The sequence below is a fragment of the Lissotriton helveticus genome, chromosome 10 (assembly GCF_964261635.1).
Source record: "Lissotriton helveticus chromosome 10, aLisHel1.1, whole genome shotgun sequence".
Lineage (NCBI taxonomy): Eukaryota > Metazoa > Chordata > Amphibia > Caudata > Salamandridae > Lissotriton > Lissotriton helveticus.
In genome coordinates, this window is record NC_136071.1 from 106,043,356 (window position 1) to 106,060,836 (window position 17,481).

The following is a 17,481-nucleotide window of genomic DNA, read 5'->3' on the forward strand; positions in this document are numbered from 1 at the left end:
AGCGTTCTGATACCTTCGGATCTAGTTCACGCTATATAAAACTCCCCCCCCCCCAAAAAAAAAGTGGGGGAGATTTTATGGGAGTATTACAGCTTTCTAAAGTTTTGGAGCAAGAATATGTATATGCTGCATATGGCACACTAACTAGCATCCCGCAAGCCTGAAACTTGAACAGAAGACAAGTTTTTTCATTGAGGAGATGGTAACTCTACTCCAGATCTGGAATAGGAACATGTTCTCTGTGTTCTGTGAATTCCCTGATGCTCTCCTGGGTTGGGGGAGAGACATTTCACCTGTTTTAAAATGCAGAGGTGTGTCAAAACCTGCACTTGCAAGGTCCGGGATCAGGGGCTGGGTCTAATGCTCTCTGGGATAAATGTTGAAAATTGGACGGAGAAGATTTCCTTTCCTTATCCTATCCCTAACTGCATTCCCTCCTCAATGTAGAACATCTCTAGCACAAATGTGACAATGGAAAATGCTCAAGTTCTTGGCAATTTGGTGTGTGGCCTCAACGCAACCTACATTGAAGCTTCCGGCCAGAGTTTGCTGCCAGAGTTAAAAAACTGCAAATCACTTACAGACGATCAAGGCATGGCTATTCAGCAAGTGATCAGCTCCGGAAATACACAGTTTGGGTTAGTTATCTATTTATCGTACTTTCTTTATTGAACTCATTGCACATTCTTTATTACCATTCCTCTTCATCTGAAGATATGCCAGATTCTAAGTGGGAAGGTTTCCTTCCACCTATAACACTTACATAGTCTCTGGCACCACTATTGTTGAGTAGTTATATCTGCTTATGCATTCACACATGTACTTTCTTTCTCTTTGCCTCACCTACTGTCTCCCCTTTCCTCTCTGCTCTCTCTCTCACTCACAGGAGCTCTATCTATTTTTCTGCCTATCTGTTGAGCTATATTCATGAGTTTTATATATTTAAATTAGGAAGTCAAGAAAAAGCTGTAGAATAATAATTTGTATTGTTCAATTTCCACACCTTATCTCACCCTAGTTTGTTCATGTCTTTTTATTTTTATTTTTTACCTACTTCCATGCAACAAATTTGTATTTCTCTAATTTTCTCTTTCATCTTATGGAAACAAATGTATCCTTTTAACATAATAGATACCATTCTTAAAAACTCACTTTCTCTCTGTGCATCACTCACTCTTTATCTCTTCATTTGTCATTTACCTGTCACTCTTCCTCTTTGTATGTCACTTGAATCTTTAAATACACCCCTTTTCAGAAGTTAAGATCACACTTTGCCTACCTAATTTGACTAACCTATATCAAACCAGGAACACTTTTTAGCAGATCTTTCCTATTTCTGACTGCCAAAGCTTGGAATGGTCTCCTTTTTGACATGACACCACCCATAGACATTTGCAGTTCCCGTAAGCAGTTAAGGCCTGGCTTTTTGCAGCTGCTTATTCCATAAGTTGTTGAGCTTTGCATCTCGAGCACCTGGATATGACTTTGAGGTCACTCTAGCACTCAAGAATACTTATCATTCAGTCTCCTCCCGACATCTGTACCAATGCATATCAACCATCTGTTTCTCAACATAAACAAAGGAAAATAAACATTCCTTTTGGTCATTCTAGCTAAACCCTATGCCATGCTTTACTGCGGATTTTCACGCCACAGCTAAAGGCATAAGCCATTGCTGTGTTACATTCAATTATCTGGGTGAAAATTGCTTACTCACACCTTGCTACTTGAGCCTTATGTATAATAGGATGGGGTATTATGGTATGCCTTTAATCTTGGGAACTTTTCTTACTGCAAGTTATAAAAGGTAGATTTTTTAAACTTATTAGCTTTCCTCAACCTCATAAAGTTTATATTTACTTGCCTTCTTAATAAATGCATATAGTGAGGACAGTTGCATGATAGAATAATTTTAATTTCTTGGTTTAATAGCACAAGCAACATATTGGTTGGAATGCCAAGAACTTGCTTTCACTTGAAAAATAGAACTTTCTCAGCTTTAACTGCTGGAAAGGAGAGCCACAAATGTTGCACCATTTTGAATTGAGGACATTACTATCTATGCAGGAAAGTCTTATCAGAAAGTATGACAAAGCTCACTTTAAAGGGCTAAGGGTGAATTAAGAAACAATATATTCACATAGGTTGGGAACTTAGTTTATGATGGTTAACCATTCAAGAAAAAATACCAGACAGGAAACACCTGGAAGGTGTGCATAATCTCATTTTACTATGGGTTAAATTATAAAAAAAACTTTGGCCTGATTTAGAATTGGTGGATGGGCCTGCCTTTTTACAAGTTCCATTGGATATAATACACTTGGAAAAAAGCAATCGGGATGTCTGACACGTTTGTGCAGAGTGACCCATCTGACAAACTCTTAACCAGGCGCTATGTATTCAAATCAGGTCGAGCAACTCTTGGAAGGTAGGTTGTATCCCATTTAATGAAAAAATTATTTAATGAATACACGTTTTATATAAGAAGGTTGTTTAACTTTATCTTGCATGTTAAAATTCACTATTTAAAACTACATTCAGTTAGGTGGTTCTTGATTAGAGATGGACAGAGGTTCTAAATACAGCAGTGAAAAGAACAATCCCCTTAAAATTGACCAAATGTCTTCTGAATTTGAGAAATTTAAATTTGAATTAGTGAAATGTTGTAGGTGGTAGGATCTGTTGGATGACATGTTCACTGACTTCACTTCTATCTTTCAGATCCCCTTCACAGTGGTCGACGTCCACGCTTCAGAATTTGGGGAGTCTTGTTAGCTTGCTCAGCCGAGATACCCTCAAACAAATCCCCAAGGTACAACACTTACTCTTTTAACTATTGCATTGCACCTGGTGGAGGATTTTGTAAAGTTTTGGATGGGAAGGATTATGAACTAATGACTTGCTGTTGGGGTATGCCATGTCTACTACTAGGCTAGAAGCTCAGTTGGTTGGTAAAGCTGGCTGTGTGGCATTCTAAAAGGTAACTATTAGCAAGCATTGACAAAAGTCTTGATTTTAGATTTTCTTTAATTGCAAATAATATAATTTACCAATAGAAGCTGGCAAAAACATGTACTGCTAAATCTATCAAAATGCCCTCTTACATTATGATAATATAATAATATTAGTTTGATTGTACACACATGGATATGCATATTAAGAGCAGTGTTTTACAACCAGAGGTTTAACAGATTAAGACATTTTGGACATAGTCACATTCATTTAAGGTTAACAGTAATACACATCAGCTATCATATCTTGGCTGTATTAGAGACAAACACACAATGACCCTGATTACAACTATGATGCTAAATCAGTTTTTGTTACTAACTCCTCTTTGTGCCTAAATCGAGATTCTGTGTTGGGTGATATTTAGCTATCCGGTGAGGATCATGGTGGAAAATAGCAAGAAATCACAATTTGGATGCTTTAGAGTGGGAAAACTCGACATGGTCCACAATCCACAATGTTCACATGGGTAAATAACAAATACCACCCAGTTTGGAATCATGCAAACAGGAGTTTGCATCCAATATGCAAATAGCCTCATAGGGGAAATCATGCCCAAAAAATGGAACAAAAAATCATTAGAAACTAAAAGAAAAAAATCGTATTTATGATTCACAAATATATTTCTGTGAGTTGGGTTGTATTACACCTAACTTACTCCTGGATTTTCATGAGGATTTCATACCTAGTGATTGAAAATAAGATCATTATTTACCGGTAAATATCATTACCCTGATTAAGGTCCTTCTTGTTCCAGTTCTAACATAGTAAGACATGCATTTTACATGGAGAAGTGTGGCTCAATGGTTAGAGTGGCAGACTCTGATGCAGAGGTCTAGCCTGGGACCAGGGTTCAATTCCCGCCTCAGTGGTTCTTGGGCTCAATTTCCTCGGACCTGATAATTCTCGCCTCGGTGCTTATTCTAATCATGGGTCCCACTCTGCAACTCTGGGCAATAGCTTGCTTAATCTCCATAACGGCCCCCACAACGCTAGGATGCCTGGCTTCACCTTGGGGGTGCCCAGGAGTGGGCACTCCACAGGGAAAAGCCAGGAAGGGTTCCACAGCGGTATTCCTACAAGCGCTGAGATACCCCAGCTGGGGTCGATTCGTGTGCTATACAAGTACTTTACATTTACATGCTAGTCCCTCTTCTCTATCTCTCCCCTTAAAGGCTCCTCCCTGCCTCCTCCAGGCCTTAAGTACCAAGTCAAGAGAGTTGTTAAAAGTGGAAGGGAGGGAGGTACCCTGACTGGGATGAGAAGGACCTTAATAGGGGTTCGGAAGTTTACCTGTAAGTAATGATCTCATTACCCCATCATAGGACTTCCCAGTCCTAGTATAGAGAGGAAATAAGACAACATTTTACACTGTTTATGATATGCTCATGTATCTTTTATTAATCACAACAATCACGTCATTACTGCCTTAACTACTACAGAACCAAACATTTCCATGGTAGAACCTATCCAGTAGATAGTGATTAACAAATATGTGATGGGATACCCACATGGCTGCTTTACATATCTCCTGAGTAGGAACCCCACCTGCTTCTGTCCCAGAGGTGGAAACTGATCTTGTCGAGCAACCTTGAACGCTGGAAGGGGGGACCTCACCAAGAGATTTGTAAGCTTGGCAAATGGCCTGATGCACTCATCTGCTTCGAGTAGCAGGAGTAACCTTATTATCATTATTTAACCTTCCAAAACAAAGAAATATTTAGTTGAACAATCTGAACTCCTTTGTGTGTCAGTTGACATCCTATAAAGAAGGAAGTTCATCATCTTTTTAAAAAACTGGCAGAATTATCTTCTGTTGCAAATTAAATTTTTATCTCTCTTTTGGAGTAAATCTTCGATCAGGTCTAAGCACCAGTGTATCCGGAAGAATCTGCAAATATTGATGTGAGACCACCAGGGACCACAGTTCACCTGGGTGTCTGGCTGATATTATTGCCATTAAAAAAGAAGTTTTTACTGACACCCAAAACAATATCTGCTTCTTTTAAATGTTCAGATGGAGGAAGCTGTAATCCTCTTAGGACTGTAGTTCCATCCCAAGTGGGAAGTATGGGTTGGGTAACTGGCTTACGCAAACGAAACCTCTTCGGTAATCAAAAAAGCTAATGGAGTTAATGTGTCTAATCCCCTTTAGAACCTCTAATAGCGCTAACAGCCACCCACTGGGCTGCTAGTGTTGATGGAGACACATTATTGAAGAAACCCTCTCTTAAAAACTCAAGAATCTGAAAAGGATCCACCAACACTGGATCAAAAGCTCGCCCATCTCTTTTTAGGTGAAGAAAGTATATATTAGCTTCCTAGGCAGTTGGATATCCTCTGCCACCTAGGAAGAGCACCCTATATACTTCAAGACTAATCTTTCATGTTCCAGGCCAACCGGGTTAGATTCTGAAATGGTGCCAATGGCAAAAGAGGGAATTGGGAGAAGGTAGACAGGTTGGAAGTCTGCGAAACCTGCCTTTACATAGACTCAAAAGAACTGCAAACCATTGGCGGCACAGTAGTCAGAAAAAGCTATTAAAATTATTGATATCCAATCCTCCTGAATCTTCTGAAGCATACAAGGTATACAAGAGCCCTTGGACCCAAGGAACTGACAGAAAATCCACTGTCCATATGTGTTGACAACTTACTTCTGTGCAAGAAACTGGTAACATTGGCAAACACAGCTATCCAAGGGTTCCTGAATATTTGGCAAACCTGGAGAACCAGTGACTGAGAAAGAAAGGTACCCCACTGATGAAGGAAGGTTGTGGCTCAGACTGCATGAAAATTTGCCACCCCCTGAATGTACGCTGCTTATGGTTAAATCAAATTTTTCTCTGTTCAAACACAAATTCGATTCACTGAATTATTTAAATGAGGATTCTTTATACCCCCTGTCAATTCACATAATGTCTTGCTACCTGATTGTCTGTTTGAACTACCTGATTCTTGCCATTCAGCTGGGGATACAAAAGTTGGACTGCCTTGCATACTGCTGCCAGTTCTATCCAATTGAAGGGATGAACCCTGTCCTACTGGGACCATTGTCTTTTGCATTTCAACTCCCTCAGGTTTCCACCCCAACCCCACAAGCTGGCATCCATTGTTAGTTGGACAGGCAAGGGTATCTAAAACAGAATACCATTCTCCAAGTTGGGCATATGCAGCTTCCATTGCATTTCTTGGACAATTGTAGAAGACACAGGGACTAAGATTTCAAAATTGGATTCCAGTGACTCAAAAGGTAATTTACTAATGGCTTGCGGTGTAGACAAGCCATAGGACTACTGCAGTTGTTGCTGGTAATTAAGATTGCTTCTATAGACTAAATCTGTTGAACCGGCTTCAGGTGAGACTTCTGGAGGTTCAACTTGAAACCCATCTGTTGGAGGAGACTGGTGGTTGATGTCACTGCTGCTTGAGCCTGATGGAGAGAAGGAGCAGAAATGAACCAATCATTCAAGTATGGAAAGATGGAAATACCTTTAAGTTGCAATATAGCTACCACTGGGGCTAATACCTTAGTAAAGGTCCTCCCAGCTATTGACAAGCTGAAGGACTTGAAACTGAAAATGTTGTTCTCAGACCACAAACCTCAGGAATTATTGACACATTTGGTGTATTAGAATATGGAAGTATGCACCCTCTAGATCCAATGTCACCAAAAAGTTATCTTTCTTGGTCAGCAGGATGATAGATTGAAGAATGATCATGCAAATGGTTCCTCCTTGACATATTTGTTTAGGGATTTTAGGTTCAGAACCGGACAAAAAGATCTATCTGGCTTTTGAAACAAAAAATAATTTAATAAAAACCTTTCTTTTCTTGATGAGGAGGCACTTGAACCACTGTTTCCTTAAGAGTAATTTTTCGAGTCCAGACACGTGTCATCTGCTTTCACCTTGTCCCTTGATAATGGTGTAGGACTGAATGCATTACTTAGGAGGATGAAGAAAAGGAATTTGATAACCCTGATGGATAACTTGACGGAACCCACTGGTCTGTGACATGCAGTTACCATTCATGGTTGAAGAATTGAAGTCTGTCTCTCACCTATAGTCATTTCTGGGCTGATTCCTGAGTAGATTGTCTCTGCAGTCGGGTTTTGTTGCCAAACCCCTACCTAGAGCCCAACCACTAAAGGGACAACTGGAATTCTGTTGAGCTTTGAAATTCTGCTTCTGAAAAAACTACTTTTTCCCTTCAAAGAACTTGAAGGGCTTGAACATTTTCTTTTCATCCACTGATCTCTACACCATCTCATTTAACTCTTCACGAAGAGTTTGGCACCTGAGAATGGGAGTTTTTGAACCAGAGATTTTGATGTGCCTCCTTTTCTATGGTTTTATCCATAGGGATCTGCGTCCCACCACTGCTGTACCTGCTGCCCACAAATTATCAAATGTCAAATCAGAAAGAAGCTGAGACAGAATTTCCATCTGTGCTAGGATTGGTGTGAGATCATCCTTCTCCTGAAGACAGTCGAACAATTTTTCAAAGTCTTTCAACAAAACGTAGGATGCATAAGCACCATAAGTAATAGCTCACAGACCAAAATGTGATGCCCCATAGGACTGCTTTAAGGCAGATTCCACCTTTTTGTCTAAATCATCGGACAGAGTGGATACTTCAGATGACAAAGAGGAAGGAGATGCCAAGGAGGCTAAAATAGAGCTCACCTTTGGGATCTGTGGAACCTGTTCTTCAAAATGTTCTAAAAGGTATCTTTTGTTCAGAAATCTTAAGAAAATTTGCTTGTCAATATCCTTATACTCTTTAAGGAGAATAGGCTTTTAACACCATGTAAAGGAAGATCATCCATCAAACGATGTACTGTACTGAGCATAAAAACCTTGCTCATCAGCAGGTTATGTTGTAAATCCCAGTACATCCTGGACATGAACTAATATGTACTCAAATACCTTCCCCTGTATATACTTCTCTTTAGAAGAACCACCTGGTCATTTTCCAGGTCACATTTCTGGTGCTTGGTTTGAGGATCATTGAGATCCTCATCCACAGTCTGATCAGTCATATGTTGAAGGTCAGATCTAGGTAATTGTAAAGCATCATCTTGTTCCAATACCTCAAAATATTTCCTCTTTTGTGTAGCCTTACTTTCCCTTACAGGAGATGTTTCCTAGGATGCCTTCATCGAGGCGCAGCCGAGGTACACAAACACCGGGAAGTACACAGTTCTAACAGCACTGCTTCCTAATTTTACCGGTTTCCTTGCAACTAAGTCTTGTACCCCGCAAGACTTTGCTGCTAAGAAATTCGGTGTACAGCCTTTTCCAGAAAAAAGGGTGCCCAGATCAGAGAACCACTGGTATTCGTTTCCTGAACAGCCCTCTCACAGACCGAATAACCGCCCCAGACTTGCACATTGACGGGGAACACGGTCGCGAGCAGAGCATGGAAGAAAAGCAAGATGCTTTTTGCACAGTACTCTCCCAGCCCCTGCCTTGCACGTGGACAGGGAGTTCAGCCATAGAAAACAGTACAACATTTAAAATATTTATAATAAAGTATACACACAATGCGGGTAACTTACCTGTCTATCACAGGAGACAAAACAGGTCTAGAGGACAGAGGGAGGATCTTTTAAGGATAAAGACAGAGAAGATGCACTAGCGTGTAAAGTGTCTGTGTGGGAGGTGAGACCAACGCCCTATGGTAGGACTGGAACGAAGAGGTCCTATAAGGGGGTAATGTTTTATGATTCAGATCCCTAGTGAATTATTATATAATTAATAGAATAATAATTAAACCTAATGATTTTAAAAGAAAGAATACAGGTACACTGATCCGTTTCCTGAAATTACTGTTTTGGATAATAAATGTAACTACAAACAAACAACACAAAGTTAGTGATTCATTGTTTTCAGTAATTTGGCATGTCCAAAACAACACATTGATTAAAATTAAAATTCAAGAAATATTTATCACTAAAACAACCATACTTGACTGCAATTACAGAAAGGGAACTGGAGTCACTCATAAGCTTATTATCAATAGCTATTAACACGTTTGCTAGAAGATAGTGTTGAAATAGTGATAATCAGTTAATAAATCTACAATTAGCACTTCCAGTACAAACAAACTATGTAGACCCCATAATTAAATACATTAAAAAATATGTTATTGACAACAACTGCTTGCCCCATTAAATGTCTGAAAACATCACACATGTTTCTAAAATGATCAAGCTTTAGTTAGTGTATAGTGCTGATTGAAGATTTACAAATAATATAATGTGCTAACTAGCAGTGAACATTTATGTTGTGCTTTAATTAGTTTAAATAAAATCCAAAGAGGTGTTAGAGATGAAATATGTGTTTTCTTAAATGTCTCTTTATGCATTGTGAATTAATTTTGGCACTGCTTAGCTAAATTATAATATCTTGAGAAAATTAGCTGGATTTAAATGCGGATAGGACAGTTCCAGCTTTATTTTCCAAGCACAAAACATAAATGCAGAAGGTTTGAGACAGATTAATTATTTACAATGATTAATTTGTAAAAATAAAATGTGTGTGTCTAGCCTTGATTCCACCACTTGTCTCTTTCTTCCATCACTCTGTACTTCCTATATCTTTGTCTCAGTCTTGCAGGTTCTTGTTCATTATTGTTTTTTCTGTCAAAGCTTTTCAGTCTTTCTCTTCGTCCTTCTTTTTCCCTTTTCTATCTTTCTCTCTCTTTCTCTGGCTCAAAGTCTGATGATGAAAACTAAGCCCCTCATAATGAGTGATTGAGCCCACCACATGCCACAGGCAGGCTTCTTTTGAGTTTCATCACAAATGTGGGTTCACTCCCCTTGTTACAAGGTTATTGCTAGCTACAGACGTAGCATCTTGAGCAAATAAAAATGTTTTCTAACACTTTTTGTGTTGCATTTATTTGTGTTTAATTGTGAAAACTGCTAATGAAAATTCATAGATCAGAGGTAAGGTCAGAAATGCAAGACAGTCTGCAAACGTAGGTGTAACTTACTCAAGGAAAAAGAAAGACCTGTCTGCAGTTTTAAACTTACTATTAACTTGTAGTTTGTGAATACCAAACAAAATGTAAATGTACTCAAAAGTGTAAGCTTACCTTTGTGAATCAGGCCCTACCTTTTTAAAATTATTCGACTAGCACATTCTGCAGATATTGTTTGAGGGTAGAAGAAAAGTAACACTCTTATGGGTTGCAAGAGATGGTCGAGCCCCAAAATATGTGATGAGTTCATATCATTAATAAAGTGAATGAATGTTGTATCAGCTAACAATCATCAACGTTCGAGTTTCCTTGTCTCTTGATTTTCAGACAACCTTGATTTCTTGGTTAAAAAATACAGCAGAGAGTTCAGACCTATCGGACGATCAGGTGGCTGTAATTATACAGGGCCTTGCGCCTGCAAACACCCCTGGGAGCAGTACTGGTAAGTGTGGCCTGAGTTGAATGATCTTGATGTGGGAATTTTTTAGGAGAGTACAAAGCTGTATCTTCATAATGAAGAGACTGTGTGAACTTGTCACCTATAGTTTCTGAGAATATTTGTATTTGTTTTCAAAGGACATTAAGATGTCTAGAGAATTGCAGGACTCCTTGAATGCAGCATACACATGATTAACATTATAGAACATCTTACTGTACCCGTTTGGCACACAAAAGCAGATACCTTTTAGATGATAAATAATATTTCATGATGTCTATTGAATGCAAGCAGACATTGGGTCTTTATAGGGTTTGCAAGCATGCATCAGCTTTTGCTAGTTTTGGCAGCTGGATGTTTGTGTCCCTTATGAATGTATGTTTAGTGTCCTGATGGATCCCGGACCTTCAAATTAAATATTTTCTAACTTGTACAGTAGCCTCCCATGGTGTCAAAGGCCCTTTTATGTCACAGCCATTTATGTTATTGGAGGTCAAAGGGAATGTGATGTTAATACTACAGTCCATCTCATTTTGGGGAATTGAATCTGTAGGTGCTACAATTAAGGACTATGGAGCTTTTGCAGCAAATTCTAAAGAAACAGTTGTTGGGAATTTTCATTCAAGCTGATGCTCATTACAGCTCCATTGCAGCGGTCCCTGGCTCAAGGGAGACAACAAAAACCTAAGGCCCTTCATCTGCATCCCCTGACTATATTATTCTGACAGTAATAAAGCTCACTAGATGCTTGTGGCTAACACACTGTATGCCACACATCTATTTTCTAATTTACGGCGTGGCACTCCAGAGCAGCGGGGGCCGGCTCAGGTAAGCGTCGTGAGCCAGTGGGGCAGTGCAGGGCGCAGCAGGGGGGGAAGCCGACGGAAACCTGAATAGGTATAATTAAATAAATAAATAATACCTATGCCGTAGTCCATCAGCTTCCCCCCCTGCTGCACACAGCCACGCCCCACCGCCACTGCTTCAGAGTATCTGAAAGGCTGTAGGTTGGCACTTGATAAAAGATTATAACTACATAAATGAATACAAATGAACAAAAAGGGTATAAACAGAGGCAGATCAGGTTTTGACATGGATTGCATAAGGGCAACAGTTCGCTAGATCTTTCCAATGTATTGATCAGGGTTGAATGACCAACCACACCTCTGGATTTTCGAGGTGAAAATGCAGCTGCAGCAGCTGGAATGTGGAGGGAGGCCAACGCCGGACTGGTCATAACGGGCACCAGGCGTTTTCCCGGTAGGCCGTTAGGGTGGGGGCCGATTTTGGGCCCCTGGGGGCCGTTTTTGTTGCCGGGGGTCGGCAATATCGGCCCCCAGTATCAAAATCGGCCAAAACCAGCCCTCGCAAACAGCTCGGCTGCACTCCCCCTCATCCCAGGGGGGCGGCTGAGCAGTTTGCCAGGGCCGGTTTCTGTTCCCAGTCCGGCCCTGAGGAAGGCCACAGTCTAAATATGAGATGAGCAAAGCCCCTACAAAGTCTAAGTAATCCGAGTCTTAAGAGGTAAAGAGGTCTTCTGAGGCATTACCAGACATGGTAACCATAGTACAAGCAGCGAGTCCTTCATCTGAGAAAACATCATGTAGTACATGAACAGCAACACCAAAACAACATTACAGTTAAGGAATGCGGAAGGAAACAGAAAGCTCTACTTCCGCCCAGATTCAAAAAGTTACAATGGGGCAGAAGGAGCTTCATTACCACAACTTCTCATCTTTGGAACTCCCTTCTTCTTGAATTGAAAAAATCCACTGATCTGTTACAATTCAGGAAGGCCGATAAAAAGACCTGGCTCCGGCAGCATTAATCCTATTTCTTCACTGAGACTGAAACCTATGCTTGCATAGGTACATGTAAGGTTCCCTGATCACTTCAGCCCTAAGAGTTTATCAGGCAAAACTATGGGCAAAAGCTCTGCTATGGAGCACAAATATAGGAATACATTCTTAATAATATCTTGTAGACAATGCAAAATAAAATTGTGAATAATCTGCTGGGTTTCCTTGTAAATAAAACTGATAGTGTATCAAATGCAATTTCTACATCTTTTGATTTAAAAAAAGTCTTTATTTCGATTATTCATCATAAAAGACAAAAGATAAGATTGCAAAAAGTATTCAAAGCTCAAACTTCATCATAAAACTGTCAGGTAAAAGAACCATAGTTAAAAATATAAATAACAGGGTTACATTAGAACCAATACTAAGAAGAGATTAAATCTAGTACAATCACAAGACTTCTTAGATATCTTTGACATTTTGTGGGGAAATATTAGGGAAAACTTAGTACCATGTTCCCTGTGTACAGGTAATGTGATTGCTTCCTTTTGTTCTGTCTCCCATATACATTAGGTGGAAAACAAATTCTGAGACTCTGGTAGAAGGCATCTGAAGCATAAAAGTGTCAGGAAATTCTTGTGGACTCATGCTCAGATTATATTATACATACTGGGGTGTTACATAAACTGAGCCCCTCACACGAGTAAGCAAACAATCAGAAATCTAGGGTTTTCACTTCAGTAGGCATAGGTTCTCTAATGTTATGTTGTAGATGGATCTTGTGATGGGAGACAGAGACCTTCCATAATTTGTACTTGCAACTTTGCACAAAATTACAATAGGGGTTAACTGATTTTTCTGGTAGATGAAGGATTTTATATTATGTATGCTGCACTGATTTTATCGATGTTGTTGTGCGAAATAGAGACTTTAATCAATTTGCTAAAGCTTTTTTTTTCATAAAATTAAGTTGTATTCGATTATGACTGAATAATTAAATAATATTATGAAATATGATTGGTTTGTTATTATGTACGTTGTGATGATTTTATGGATGTTTCTGGATACATCATATCATTATCTTAAAATTATACTCTGAGATCTCCTAAAGCATGTTTTCAATCAACTTCAAAATGTCCTCTTGTATATAAAGTGCTATTTTGTGGAATCAAACACAGAGAAAATGCAAGAGTTACTCTTCTTGAGGAACTGAAACGAAAAGACATGGACAGCAGAGAGAGTTTCAGAAATTCTATGATGCCACAAAGGTGGATTCCAGCAGCTTGTGGATCTGAGAATGGTTGCTACTTGGCTTGTTTGGGAATGTGCACACTGAGGAGTACCCAGGCCCTGATGGAGTTTACAAGAAAGCTTGGTGAAATGAATTCTCAAATGTAAGACTCCTTGCCACCCTGATTTTCGCATTTTAGAACAAAAAACCCTTCCACATACATTTTGCTTTTGCTGCTCACTTCCACAATGGTAAATGCGATCCACTAAACACTGCAGTATAACTTTGGCATGACCTTTGGCCTGAAAATCTGAATCTTGTAGGTACAACTGGACCTTTAATAGTAGGGTGACTTAAAACATTGAGGTTTAATGCTTTTTACAATGTGTGTTTTAAAGTGGAGTCTATAGTTGGTGTGGAAGAGCGAAGATTATGCCCAAAGGAGGAGGGAAAGGGGGAAATCTCCATCTGCACGTTGTTTAGCACTGACTGTATAATAAGTGAAAAGCGAAAACAGGAAAATGCCAGTTAGCAAGATGTTTGTTGTAATGATGCTTGTATTGTAAATTCAGTACAATTACATATCAGTTATATACACAAGATATGTATTATTATAATATCAAGTGTATTGTTGCTGATGTTTCGACCCGGTCATGATTTTGGCGTCATCATCAGGACAAGGTGACCTTGAGTCTTTAACTAGGGTAACAGAATTTGTTGTGCCTCCACGGCAAACCTTTATTTATTAGTTTTCTGCTAAATCAGTTACCATGCTGAATTTCATGATTTCCATCCTCTTTTTGTCAACCCAATGCTCACTGTACCTCAAAATCATGGGTGGGTTGAAACTCTGCCAAAAACACTGGTGATCACAATAACCATTTCCTAGCTTTCATACATACATACATCAGATAAAGAATTCCCTCCTGCAGTTTTTTGTGACTTTTTATAAAGCAAAACCAGCTTTTACGATACTTATGTTTGCACTTTGTTTGTAAATTCGCTCTGTGGGATATACGTATGCACTGAGCACGTTTTCATGTATCGTATATATAAATTTGAGATATAGGAAATGGAAATAAACCAGGTTTGGAGGCTGCTCTCTTTTAGTTCTGGTGTTTAAAGTGTGGAATGCTATGCTGCTGCTTCTCTGTGCACAGCCAAATCACAGTAGCTTCAGAAAACAATTGAAGACCACCCTGTTTAATGTCACAATCTAATAGCCTCTGCTTAACAATGTCACATCATTTTGCCTAGAAGCACCAGAACATTTCTTTTTGACGTATTACGGTGCCTAATAAATATATTTTCATTCATCCATGTAATGGTATCCAATTGACAATACAACTGTCTTACAGCAAACCCCTGCTGTTTAGAATACTGACTGGCCAATTTTTATTGAGGTTGTCAGGCACCACCTGTTGTTTCATGTGAATCACACATTTCAACATCAAGTCAGGGGTGTGGATGTGACAGATGGCACCTCCCAAGATGTCGTTTTCTCTCTAACATAATTGGACACTTAAGATGCATTACAAGGGCTTTGTAATGAGGAATTTGTAGGTGCCTTCCTTTAATTATTTTTAAACTAGCATCACTATTTGAAGAAAGACACAATCCCTTCTTGTAAAGGAACACTAAATGGCCTTTTCTCATAGGCAGGATTGCATAAGGACTGGGATAGGATGCCAAGTGAGATTCTGCCAATCCAGCTTAGGTGGAGGAATGCTCAGTAAACATCATATTTAAGAGTACTACAGCCTGCAAATCATAATGTGTCTAGAAAGGCTTCAACAGCCATAGGAGATCCATCTAAAACCTAGGGGTTTAACACTTTAACAGTGGGTGTCTTTCAGTTGAATTGGGAGACAATGTGCATGCTGTTGGATGTTTTGCAGGTTATGAGGGAAGAGGAGAAATCTCCAGCTGCATGTTACCAAGCCATGATTGTATCTTTAGATTGAAGCCACCACTAGTGGAAAGAACACATTCTGTGTTATTGAGTTTACTTTGAGGACAACAAAGGGTGGCCATCATCTCTTGAAACTTGGGCAGGTTTACACCTAGGGGATGCTATTTCTCAAAAGACATCTTTAAGTATAAATGTGTGCTTTCCATGCACTTGTAACAAATTATTACTTTTGTTGCAGGACACCCAGTGTCTCTGTAAGTTGGACATGATGACTGATAGAAGTGAGCATGGGACACCAACAAAGAGATTTTTTTGGGAGGGATGTAAGGAATCTTAATGTGTACATTTATGCAAAATGTGAAATGAGAAGAGCCAGTTAAAGGCTTATTCCTATACCTTTTGAGAGGGATGGAAATACCTTGGGCAACCAAAAAAGGTCTCTGATAGGGCGAGCAGTGGACTGTCAAACTGCCAAGCACATTACCACTTGGATAGGGGCAGTCTCCATGTGGCATTGAGGTCTAAAGCCAGATTTGTGTTCACGTAAAAAGATGTGTTTGTATACATGAGCCTGGAATTAAGTGACTGCTGCTCTTTCATTTATTGTGCTAAGGAAGATAAGGTAAAGGATGCATCAATAGTTTCTCAGAGCCTCATTTAATCTTTGGTTGGTGATCCACCAGCCAGTTCGATCACCGGAGTTTACGGCCTTCAATCGCTCGGTGGGTGACTGCCCACCATCATTAGAGATCCCTGTTTGCTTCTAAGAAACTTTTATGTATCCGGGGATTCTGCTGTTGCTCCAGATATACTGAAGACAGGGCTGAATGTTGAGTGGGTGTGGTGTTATTTCCACCTGGGAAATGTAGCAAAAACGAATATACACCGCTGCACTCCAATGTATGTATGTTAACAAAAAATATTCTTTAGTGTTCAAATCTTATAGGTGCTCCAGGTGTTCACCTCCTGGGTCGCAAGGTGCTCTGAACAATAACTGCGGGAAATCCTACGGTGAGTAGGAATAACCTGGAGTACACTTAAAGCACGGTTGTGCTGTCTCTTGTAATATGTAGTTAATCCCAAATGATTTTAGTTCAATCCAGTTTGCGCTAATTTAAGTCATTTATTTATTAATCACCATATTCCATTCATATGATTGAATATAATTCCATTTTCATTATTGAATCTCAAACGACGTGTTGCTGATCAACATAATTTTAAATTCCCCAATGCATTTCGCACTGTCGTGCGCTTCCTCAGGGGGTCTGTAATTAAGTAGAAATAACAACAGTAGGTACACTAGTATTCTTCCAGGAGACGGTAAAGTACAAATGAATGTGCGTCATTTAAAGTGACTAGATCAAGTCTGATGGAAAGTGAATAGATCAAAAATACACAATAGGGAGGTGTACATCAAAGCCCAAACGGGAATTATGAGTGTGCCCAAAGAGAATGTCCTCAGTGCTTCAAAAAAACCTAAAAAGAACTGCGAGAAACGAAGATCCAAAAAAACGACGGTGACTAATATACAAATTGAAAGTGACACGAGTTATGTGACTAGGATAGAAACGGTGTAGAAAACCATGTGCGTAGTTGTTAGCGGCACCATACACTATGTTTCCCCATGCAGTTAAATTAGACCGTCAACGTCTTAAAAGCTCACGAAGTGATAAAGAAACAGACTAATAGTAAAGTCAGCCGTAGCTTACCAGAGTAACATAGCTCAAAGGAACAACGTCGGGTAATCCGGTATTTGCGAGGACCCGGCTCCGTGGTTAGAAGGAACCCGGAAGACGCCACGCATGCGCAGTAGTGCGCAGTAACGCATTGAAAAAGACTATCGGTAAGTAGGCATGGAAAAAAGACCTGCGCAACATGCGTTGGGCGTGTGAAATGCGAGTAGCATGCATTAGTAAAACCAGAGTGTAAGCAGCCCATCATAGAATAACCAAAGTAAACATGGAAGAAATGAGAAAGTAAACATAGAGAGCTAAAAATTCATAAACAGGAATAACAATAATAATACATTTCAAACACAATCAAAAGTGATACGTGGAAATATACTAGACAAAACATAAGCGTGGAACCATGTAACAATGACAAC

The 17,481-nt window shown here is 39.5% G+C and overlaps 1 protein-coding gene across 1 annotated transcript in view; it reads left to right on the forward strand.

The window, feature by feature from the left end:
* Positions 1 to 17,481, forward strand: part of LOC144785986 (uncharacterized) — a 252,354-nt gene that overhangs the window by 179,664 nt on the left and 55,209 nt on the right. Inside the window, exons 24-26 of the mRNA XM_078664891.1 lie at positions 448 to 638; positions 2,722 to 2,812; positions 10,327 to 10,441. Of these exons, the coding sequence (XP_078521017.1) occupies positions 448 to 638; positions 2,722 to 2,812; positions 10,327 to 10,441 (397 nt within the window). The remainder of the gene's footprint in view (positions 1 to 447; positions 639 to 2,721; positions 2,813 to 10,326; positions 10,442 to 17,481) is intronic.